Source organism: Malaclemys terrapin, chromosome 3, assembly GCF_027887155.1.
Source record: "Malaclemys terrapin pileata isolate rMalTer1 chromosome 3, rMalTer1.hap1, whole genome shotgun sequence".
Lineage (NCBI taxonomy): Eukaryota > Metazoa > Chordata > Testudines > Emydidae > Malaclemys > Malaclemys terrapin.
Window position 1 is genome coordinate 16760590 of NC_071507.1, and position 11714 is coordinate 16772303.

The 11714-nt window shown below is 45.5% G+C and overlaps 1 protein-coding gene across 2 annotated transcripts in view; it reads right to left on the reverse strand.

The window, feature by feature from the left end:
* Positions 1 to 9521, reverse strand: part of SPRED2 (sprouty related EVH1 domain containing 2) — an 81918-nt gene extending 72397 nt beyond the window's left edge. For both annotated transcript variants that reach the window (XM_054023521.1, XM_054023520.1), the window contains exon 1: positions 9112 to 9521. In XM_054023521.1, coding sequence (XP_053879496.1) covers positions 9112 to 9158 — 47 coding nt within the window. In that variant the 5' untranslated portion in view covers positions 9159 to 9521. The remainder of the gene's footprint in view (positions 1 to 9111) is intronic.
* Positions 9522 to 11714: the final 2193 nt, after the last annotated feature.

The window sequence follows — 11714 nt, forward strand, 5'->3', positions numbered from 1 at the left end:
ATAGCTTTTACCTCCTAAGATCAAAAGCATAGCCCGTCAATGGTGACCTAAGCCCACTTTCTTCACAAGTTAGTTTGACAACAAAATTGCCCTATGGCTACTTGGCTTACACAAGTGTCGGAGATAAAGGAGAAGCCCAGTAGTTTTGGTACCGAGTTGTGAATCCCCCAGCTTGCCAAAACGAGGAAAGTTCTTTCCTGGCTAACAATCAATTAGTCAGAGAGGGCTTTATAACTGGGCCAGAAAGCATCTTCCCCTGGCTGTCCACTCCTTGAAGAGTTTACCCAGAGTGTAGTAAGGGGGATCTTTAGCCAAATATTCCCCTTAAAGTTACACTTGGAGAGAGGATTTTTTTTTGTTTTTGGTTGTTTGTTAAAGTTGTGATCAAAGCAAGTCCAACAAGAAAGTTATATGAACACAGATGAAACAGGCCACCGACTAACATGGATTCTAATTTAGCAGTTTGAGAGTTGGTTAAACCTCAAGCAATAGGTGGTAACCTGGTTAAAAAATGACATGTATTTACAACCCTGAAAGTGAGTTTATAATACTATTTTGTGATGTAATTTACTTTTAAGGTAAGCATCCAGTTCTACTGCATTAAATATCTGGCATTCAAAAAGGTATTTGGCTGGCATATGTAATGGGCTCATTAAGAGAGATTCTTTTCCTCTATGGCTAGTCAAAACAGCAAGTAATTTTGGGCAACATCCCTTAAAAAAAAAGGGGGGGGGGACAGGATTTTGGAAATAGATTCTGAGGCAAGAAAACTGAAATGCAGTGATGGCAGGTTCTCCCTTGGGAGGAGGAGCGAGAGAGCAGCAAGTGATGGAACAGAAACAGGGGAGGAAAGGACAAGTGTGAGAGACAAACAGAATAAGGGAAGGGGGTTAAAAAAGGAGCTAAAAATAATAATTCTTCAGAACAAAAAATGAAACAGGAAGAATGTGAGCAGAAAAGGAGACTGAAAATTCCACCTAAAGAGAAAAGTGAGCAGTTTATTATCTCTCTGCAGAGAGTGTATGACGTGTTCAAACTGTTGCCTGACGCACATTTTGTTTAACTTCATTGGGAGAAAATTCTCTCCCAATAAGTATATTCTTGTCTCTAAATTAAAAATTAAATTTAGCAAGGGTATATAGGTGCAGGGGCAATACAGTCAGTACTCTGATATTTCATTGAATATAGTGCAATCCTTTCAGGGGAGTGAATAACAACATCTGGTACCAGAGTAGGTGACTTTGGGCTACCCACGTAGTATACATTAGCTCAAATGTTCGTTTAAGGAAAACGTCTAGAAATGAAGTACAATGATGCTTTTTGGAAACAGAGCACAGAATTAAGACTTACAATAAGGTTAATTTTCATATCCTAAAAGCATTTATGTTACATTACATAGAAACTTTTGAAAAATGAACAATACTTAGTAAGTTTTAGCCAGTCATTTTTTTTATATTACAACAGTCCCACGCTGGAAAGAAAGACTATCGGTGATTATCATTTATACTGTGGTAGTGCCCAAAGCCCCAGTCAGGATCAGGGTCCCAATGAATTAGGCATTGTTCAAACTTTCAAGAAAAGAGAATCCCTTCCCCCAAAAGCTTACACTCTAAAAGACATAACACACACGAAGAGTAGGGAGTAAATGGAGGCAGAACTTAAGTTATCAAAGTGATACCTGGCACAAACCTTAGAGCTTGTCTGCATAGGGAAATACTCCAGCGTAGCTATAGTGGAAGAATTATTCTGGAATAAAGTCAGAATACAGCATCCACACAGGGAGTTAAACCGGATAGATACAGCAGAATAGTTATAATTATTGTACTATAGCTATGCTGGTCAATTTCCCCATGTACACAAGCCCTGTGTTTCTTTTTAAATGGGGTTGGGGGTGAGAATTAGTAAAACCAAACAAAAGCAAAGGCAAAAAGAAGGGGAAGAAGAAGGGAGAGGAAAGGAGGAAGAGTGTATGGAAGGCAGGGACAACGAGGCAGAGCTATTAAGGGAGAAAAGCAGGAGGAGTCTGAGGCAAAACAATTGGCAAATAAATAAAGGCGCCCCAAAAATCAAGTTGTAAGAAGCTGACACCACAGACCAAGAGTTTGGAAGATGCCCCACTACCCCTACCTCCTACTAGGGATGAGGAGGGCCTTCACTTCTAGTGGCTGGTTCTGCTGCTGGGAGCTCCTCTTCTTCTCCCTAGGTCTTATGACTGGGGAAAGGCTGCAATACCCCCTCTTCAGTTCCTGCTGTGCATAGTGTACGTTTGCTGGTGATTACATTTTCAGTCCATTTCAGTCTATTTGGCAAAGGAAATAAAGTGCAAGGATTCTCCTTATACTCCTATTTGCTAGATTTCAATCCTAAATATTTAATAGCAGTCCAGTGAGGAAAGACTTGCAGAGAAAACCAAGAGAATTAGCCATCCAGTCACCTCAACTAAATGGATAACTGGCCTAAGTATTGCATTTCTGGCTGTCTGCGCACAAGATGCAACATCAGGTAGGCTAGAAATTCACTCTCATATTTCATTTAGTAGAATCTATGAAATTATACCCTCACATCAGAGCCTATATACCATCATTTCTTGCTGTCTACACTACCATGGCAGTTTAAATCACAAACTGACTAATCTGTTCAGCAAATAGGTTATGTAGCAAAGACTTCGCCTGCACCTGTAGTTTCTGATTATGTACTTTTGTTGATCAGTTCTGTAGCTATTTGTCTGCTCACAATGTAAACTTGTATTCGTGTAAATTTCAGTTTCTCCTACGAAGGCATTATTCTGCCTTTTAACAAACATGCACAATCCACTGAAGTCAACAGGAGCTGCACATATCTTCTTGAGCAGAATTTAGTCCCAAGATACAAGGATATATAGGGTACAACCTTGCAAGGTTGCAAGTATTCTTAATTCCTTTACTTCAGTGGAAGTTGAGTGCACCCAGAATATGACAGGCTTGAGCCGGTTTTATACCATTTGCTTTGGATTTGTTCTAAATGGCAATGGTCCCTCTGAAGATATAAAAGGTATTCTACTGCCTGACAACTCCGCTCCCAGGTTTTACCCAACTGGAGGATAATTTCCTTTCCTCCAGCACAGTGATGATGAGTAGAGTTCGTTTAATAAACTTGACAGTGTGTGTTGGAAAGCAGAGGAATTGGATGGCTCAAGGGATTTATAGTGGCATTCAGTTGCCTTTTGTCTCAATGTCACTGGTTCTAATATGGCTCAGTCTGAGGGACTGAAAGTGAATGCTATCCGATGGTGGTTTGCTGGCCTAACAAACAAATGTATCATTCAAATCCAGCTCTCAGAGCGCTACATTAAAAACATCCCACTACGTTGAATACTCTTGTTTGAAGTGTCAGAATTTAACAAACCTGCAGAGGAAATAAACCTTTCAGTCCTTACTGGCTGTTTTGCCGGATCAGGAATGAGGCACACTGCAGGGCAGTCCATTGCCCCTGCCTGGGCTGCATCTGTTTTATAAGTAGTAAACAACCTCTAGTTCCAGGGCTGTCAATCTGAGAACCACACTTGCCCAGAAAAAAAAACAAAAAAGGGTTAAAAAGGATGTATGGGCTATGGACTTTTTTGTCCAACTGAAGGCAAATTATTTGATTCTCCCTTATCACTTTAGCTTCCCAATACCTGAACTTGCTGTTCTATAAGCCGAGCTTGTCTGTAATTAAGAGTAAAGTGCTACCGCTGGTGAGAAATATGGTGCACCTCTACCAGTTCTGTTCCTCCCCTGTTGTCTTGACTTCTCTTCCTCTTGCCTTTCTCACTTGACCATGTGCCACATACCATTCCCATAAACCATTCAGGATGTAGTATAAATACATAAATAAACAAACCTAGGAGTCCCTTTAAAGCCCTGGCCTGGGATAAGGAAGTAGAAGGTGCTAGATTCAATTATCACATCTCATTAAGAACTTCCCTTGAAAATAGTTCTCAATGCAATTGAATACATTAGCTAGTTATTTGTAGTATTTTTTTAAAGTAATATATAAACCTCAGAAATAATCATATTACATTTTTAGGCCAAAAAGTGAATGGTTAAATTTTGGCAAGCCTGCATTTCCTGTCCCAAGCAATGATGTCACGACACACAGTTTGGCCAGTGTCTTCCTACACAGCTCATACTCATGACCAAAAAAAAAAAAAAAAAAAAAAAAAAAGGGGGCAATCAGTTGTTTATTACATGTAGGAGAAAGTAATCAGTAATGCGCAATAGAGAAAGTTACTCTGAAAATGAGACAAGTCTAATTCTAAAGGGCAACCTTAAAGCTTGAATATTTTCAGTATTCACAGTACGCACAGTGGTGATTTATTGCTCTTAGTTTCAGTGGTGGGTGGGATCGGTGTATCTGAGACAATAAAACCAGCTGCAAAACATGCCAATGCAAAGTTAATATTCCACTTTAAACTGTTATTTGAAACATTTCAAGAGGACTGCTAGTCATATTTGCAAAGTTTGGGATGGGTCTCTACTGTTTCTAGAACCAAGTTTCTGCAAGGTCAGCACCCCATAGCATAATTGCTATAGATTTTCATAAAGCAACTTTGACACCTCTAATCAGAGTCACAAACTATTTGCTTCCCAGCCAACTTAATGCCATGAATAAGCTACAGGTGGCTGGTGGAGGAGCTAAGGCCAGTTTATTTCTGAATGAGAGCATCCACACAAGGGTTTAATGTGCTATATCTTCACACTTCCAGTTAATTTGTCTTAACTTTCCTGAGTGTCCCCATATAGTCAAGCCCTGAGACTAACTTAATTATCTTGACACAGAACAACAAACAATGCTACACACAAACACATCCTCATTTTCTGACCTTTTCCATTTAATTACTTCCTGTGACAACTTCTGGCACTGGGGATATGCTCAATGAAAGTAGCATTAAATATAACTGATTTTTGTACATGAAAATTCTTCCCAGTGAAACCAGTAAACACATCACCAGCAACAAGTAATAATAAATTAACATCTGTACTGAGCATAGAATCAACTAACCTACATTCTTCAATTGTATAGAAAATTATAGTACTTACTGATATTTAAAAGCTGCCATCAGCTTTTGCACAAGACTGACTTTCGTGGGAGTCCCTCAAAGATCAATGGCTGGATCTGGTATAGACAATTATAGTGGAATGGCCCAGAGGAACATGGAATTTAACATTTTTTTAATGTCTCTCAGCTTCAACTCACTCAACATTACATCTTAATTAGGTTTAAGTTTTATTAAATATTCCCATTAACACCAACATGGATTAGAAGTACTGTGGTGATATGCAGATGTGGAAAGGAACGGGGAAGGAAATAAAGCTCTAGAAGCCGAAAGAGGCATTCTGTGCAATGACAAATGCACCTTCAACTATTGATACTAATCTTGCAAACACTCAGTTTGGATTTACAAATGGTTAGAGTTGTTCCAAAGTTTGCTCAGTTCAATACACTAAAACAAAACAAAAACATTAAAATTACCTTGAAGAAGGTTGTTTTAGAATTCATGTCAACACTGGCTATTTTTGTAATCTAGTTGTTACATTTGCTCAGAGTGTACTCAGTGGAACTAGAATAATTAAGCAGATCAGAGCCAGATATCAAGGGCAAATAGAAGAGCTTATTACCACTGTTCAGGGAGCTTGAGGAAATTGATCAGAGTACTGGTCCTTACTTCTTTTTACTGAAGTGAAAAACACCGTACAAGTCACTACTTCAGCAACACTATCCATCAATTTAGGATAGGAGGTGAAGAATTACTTATAAAGGAAATTACAGAGAATATTGAGGCAAGTCATAATGTAAACTGCCTGAATTGTACTGCAGCAATCCGTGTTTCACTAGAACAAACATGATTACTCTTGCAAATACTTGCTCAGGATGTTTAATGACCATAAGTGGTCAGGCCCTCTGCTTTACATTTGACCTGAAAGACAGCACCTCCAACAGCCATGATGACAATTAGCACTATACTGGGAAATTGGTTCAATAGTTACCCAGACTTAAAGAGCACTGCCCACTGAGTCACCTGCACCACTTCCTCTCACCCATAAGATTTTCTAGTAAATCACACATTTAAGTAATGGCCAGGGACAGCTTTGCCTGGTTAAACTGTGATGATCCCAGGGCAAGCTAGTGTGGCATTGCTTCCCGCCCCCACCCCTCCAAAAAAACACCCAAACCTGACAAAATAAAGTAGTCTTGAGTTAGTTTCCTTTTTAAAAGCATGCCAGAAATGCAAGTATAAGCAGTGGAACAGTTAAAAGGGAAAATGATTCTAAAACAAATCAGAATGAACCACTGAAAATCAAAGCATCAGATTTCTGAACAGAATTCTTTCAATTTTCTAATATGCTGTTTTAAATCAATATCCATCCTGGCAGCAACCCCCAAATACACTTAGAATATTCTGTCATCTAATACCATAAAAAGTAAAATATTGTTTAACTAGATAAAAGAGCATAAACAAACACAACCACTAACCACCTTAATCCATTGTAAACCAGAAAGTTAATTTCTTCACTACAAACTAACTGTGCTTAGACGTGGCCTAGAAGGCTAGAAAGCGTGGCAACCATTTTTTGTAATACTACTAAAAAAGCCACCCTACAGTTTGTTTATTTGTTTTAAACCTAGCTTTATTAGTGGAGAAAATCCATACGATAAACGGGACTATTATTTGGAAGAATTGCCATAGTCTGCTAGACTTCAAAATAATTTATCACAATTTCATAAACTATGCAGATATTTTACGGCTTCTCCATTGAGAAATGCCAAAAATATAATCCCTCTTAACACCTGGGTTGAAGTTAAAAGCCATTTCCTTCATCACTCTTTCTGCAACAATCTGATTTAGTGTTGGTTCGGTTTTTAGCTATAGTGATAACACAGGACACGCCACTGAACTACCATTTCTATTGTAAATAGGAATAAAGCTGTACATTTTTAACAATGTTTTAAAATACCTGCAGTAGTTGTAAGTATGGGTCTAATGCCAAATACTGAAGCATATACCTGTTTTATATGTTGAGACTCATTTTTCTGTCTGTCAAACCCAGAAAAAGATAGCCAGGAACAATGTTTTGGTGAGTACAGACAGCTCTTAAATAGGTTTCTGTAATATTGTGATAACATCTTTGTTAATTTATTTTTGAGACCAGTCCTCTCAATAATTATGAAATAAATGCAAACATGGCGTCCCCAGCATTTACCCACAAAATCTTCTAGAAGTATTAATCTATTTATTTGCAAATACTGTTAACACTGACAGGTTTAACTGGAGAACACTTCCAAGAAAAAAGCATTACCATATTGGAGGAGTCCAGCTCTTTCTATTCTATTGCTATTGAAATAGAAATGTCACACTAACAGTCTGAGTTGTATATTAAATATCTTGTGTGTTTTTTTGACGACTACTGCCATATTTCACTGGAGGAAGGTTACATACCTAAGATGTGATCCTGCAAACACTAAAAAACATGTGCTTTATGTTTATTTAAACATGCATGTAAGTGACTGCAGAATTGGAGCCATTATTATAATTGCCACAATGGAACAGTTGAATAAGTTATACAACAATTACTTTTTTCTTCAACCATGTCAAATCAAAGTTTCTGGACAAAATGTGAGGGCATGGGTCTTAAGAACTGCAGAAGCAGAGGGTAGTGCATTTTTAATAGGCATTTCCCCACACCAATTACTTTTAAGCAGGGTCCAGTGTTATTTTATGGTTTGACATTTAACCTTTTATTCATGTTTACTACCATTCCTTGCATAGGATGTGCAAGGTTCATTAGTTGCAATAGGTATACAGACAGTGGAATCCCCTAATCAAGTGTGGATACCGCATTCCTGCATAAATCTTCACACAAACCAACAGGCAAGAACTGCTCTTCCGAGCGCGTTGACGATCATCCAAATTAGGGGCAACAGTGACACGATCTTCCCCACGTCTGCGAGATTACACCTTCGACATCGACCGCCCCTCGCCTGTGCTGCAAAACTGAGTCACTTCCCCTTCCCCGCAGCGCATGGAGAAGGAGAAGGTGGTCTGGGGCCCATAAGTGCTAGGTTTTTTTTTTTTTAGAGGGAGAGTTTCCCAGCCAGGCCGAGTCTCTCCCCGCCAGGCCCTGCGGGCAGCAACCGCGCACAAGGCAGCCGGAGCGACTGAATGGGACAGGCTAAAGGTTACCGGATTTATGAATGCCAGGATCATGTGACAATAACGGGAACCGTCTTATTCACAAACAGCCGCCGCCGCCGCGCCACTGGCTGAGCCGGCCCGCGGGGCAGGGAGAGGCGAGCTCTGCTCCCGCCCGCCGCCAGCCGTGCACCCTGCCCGGCGGGGGAGGCAGAGCCGAGTCCCAGCCGCCCTCACGCCGGGGCAGGCTCCGCACGAGTGTCCCAGCCCCCGCCGGCAGGCCAGGCACGCTCCGCCGGGCGCCCCGGACCTCCCCGTCGCCCCGTTTGCACGGCACCTTCCCCCAGGCCCACGCCGCTGCTGGGTCCCCGCGGCAGCCCCGCCGGGCCGCTCCACCAGCGGCCAGCCCCGCACGCCGCGCCGGGCCCTCGCCTGCCTGGACAGGGTGTTTTTTTTTTTTTTTTTTTTTTTTATGAATGAAAATGTGGTATGCAAATGAGGACGATTCAAGAAAAAAGAAATGGCGGATGTGAGAGCTGCAGCGCGCACACCCCGGGGGAGGGGAGGGGACTGCCCAGGCTGGAGGCACTAGCGGGGGGCTTCCGAGAGCCAGGCTGGGCGAGCGGGGAGCAGCAGGGCAGAGCCCGGGGGAAGGGAGCAGGGTTAGTAGGACCGCTCGTATAGCCGAGGCACAGACAACACACTGGGCCTCCCCGGCCGCGGGACCTTCCTGCCCCCTCCCCCCAGCAACAAAGGCTGCAAAGACTCGCACCGTGCACCCAATGCACACAGCAGGGGCCCTGCAACCAGCAAGGGGGGGCGGGCTGGGCACGGCTGCAGGGAGCAGCAGGCATGCACCGCCCCCGCTGGCCCGGCCCGGGGTACCCCCCTCAGCAGCCCTTCCACGCACAAGTGCCACAACTTTGCCCTCCCCCAGGTGTTTATCCCCCGTCACTCACTCGTCTGGGTGGGTTTCCTCGGTCATTTTCTCCCCCTCTAGGCTCATCCCCCGCCGCGGGCAGCCGGGCTGCGCCTCCGCATCTTCCTGGGCTTCACATCGCGGGGGAGGCCGCCTGGCTGCGGGCGGGGGCCTGGCTCGGGGCGGGGGTGCTGGCCCGGTCAGCGGGCGGCGGCGGCACGAGGAGCAGCAGCGGCGCCCGGGTGCAGCCGGCGGCCCCGCGCGAGCCCCATCCCCGCCTCAGTCACTCCATGTCCGAGGCGCGCCGCCGCCGACGGCAGGAGGAAACTGGGCGGAAGCGATGACGTGATCGGGCAGCCCCGCTACTGCCAAAGCCGCCGCCGCGCGGCAGCCTCCAGTCCCGCCGGAGCGCGGGGACGGCGGAGCCCGAGCGAGCCGGGGAGGGGAGGAGACGCGTCTGCGAAGTAGGACCTCCCCCTACCTCCTCCTCTTTCTTCTCCGGCCGGCCGGGCCCAGCCGCGCTCGGCGTGCACGGGGCGGTGCTGCGCCAGACCCCCGCCCGCTGCCTCTGCCCCCCGTAGCCCTAGTCGGGCCCCTCCCTCTGAGTGGGCTCCCCCTACCCCTGTAACCCCGGCGGGGTCCCTCCCTGTGCGTGGGCTTCCCCCCCCCCCACTCGTGTAACGCCAACCGGGCCCCTCCTGCTGTGTAGGATTCCTGGGGTCCCCCAGATTACCACAGCAGAGTCCTTCTGTGCTGCATGGGATCCCCTCATGTAACATCAGCTGGGGCCAAGGGCCCTCTGGACTGCATGGATCCCCCAGTGTAACCTCAGCTGGGCCCTTCTGTGCTGCATGCAATCCTCCTGTATCCTCAGCCCCCTGTACAGCATGGGACCCATCCCAGCCTGGCCCCTCCGTGCTGCACAAGATCCCCCCATTTAACCTCAGCTGGGTCCCCCCGTGCTGCATGGGATCCCCGTATAACCTCAGCTGGGTCCCTCCATGCTGCAAGGGATCCCCCGTGTAATCTTATCCGGGTCCCTCCATGCTGCAGGGGATCCCCCGTGTAACCTCGGCCCAGTCCCTCCGTGCTGCAGGGGATTCCCCTCGTGTAACCTCGCCTGGGTCCCTCCGTACTACATGGGATCCCTCATGTGATCTTGGGTAGGTCCCTCTGTGCTGCACAGGATCCCCTGTGTAACCTTGGGTGGGTTCCTTGGTGCTGCATGGTATTTCTCGTTAACCCCTGCTGGGCCCCTCCATGCTGCATGAGATCCCCCATGAAACTCCAGCTCGATACCTCTGTGCTGAATGGGATCCCCCTGTAGCCCCAGCCCCCTATGTAGCATGGAACCTCCCCCAGATTATCCCAGCCTGGCCGCTCTGTGCTGCATGGGATCCTCCAGACAACCCCAGCTCTAAGGACTGTATGGGATCCCCCATATAAGCCCAGCCCCCTGTTCTGCATTGGGTCCCCCGTAGAATTCCAGCACCTCAGTAATGCATGAGATCCTTTACATAACCCTAGTCCCTTAGTAATGTATCAAATCCCCAAATAACCCCAGCCCCTCAGTACTGCATCAGATCCCCAGATAACCCCAGCCCCTTGGTAATACATTGGATCCCCCAAATAACCCCAGCCCCTCAGTACTGCATCAGATCCCCAGATAACCCCAGCCCCTTGGTAATACATTGGATCCCCCAAATAACCCCAGCCCCTCAGTACTGCATCAGATCCCCAGATAATCCCAGCCCCTCAGTAATGTATTGGATCCCCCCCATATTACCCCAGCCGCTCAGTAGTGGTTCTGCCCCCCCATACAATCCCATCTGTCTCAAAAATGCATCTGCTTCTGTATAAATCCAACCTCTTGATGCATCTGATCCTCAGGTAACCCGACCCCACAATATAACCCTGGCCCCCTCAATAACGCATCTGATCCCTCGTGAAACCCAAGACCCCAGGAATACATCTGCCCCTATATAACCACAGGTCTGTCTCAAAAATGCATCTGCCTTCATATAACCCCATGCCCTTCAATAACACATCTGATACCCCATATAATCCAAGCTCCTAAAGACGCATCTCTCTCTTATAACCCCATTCCCTGAAGCCTCAGACCCTACTCTTATTTAAGGGACAATATCTGTAACTGTCCTCCCCCCCACACATACACCCTTAGGGTCTTTGCAGGAATTTCTTCCACACCCATGAGTTTCAAAGCAGTTAAAAGACACACCTTTTATTTTCCCTTCCCAAATGCCCCTACTCGTAGCTGCCAGATATGAATGGAGAAGGCCCTTGCTCCTGCCCAGCAAACGCAAAGGCCATTCATGCAAACAGAGCTTGAGCAGCGATTCTGTCCTCAGCTCACCCCCTTGTGCTCAGGGACTGCAGCATGTGCTACAGCTCTAGGCAGCTGTGTGCATGCTGGGACACACTGGTAAGTGGTAGTGTGAGAGATAAGGGATTTTTTTTCACTTTCTTTGCTTCTAGGCTTGTAAATCAAATCCCTTCATGTTAGTTTCATGCATTTGATTTGTTTTTGCATTTTTCATTGATTTTTGTCTTGTTTTCTGTTTGCCTTCATTTCACTTCACGCAGAGCTCTTTACTGTGGTGCCAGGTGGTTTGGTAGAGTTCA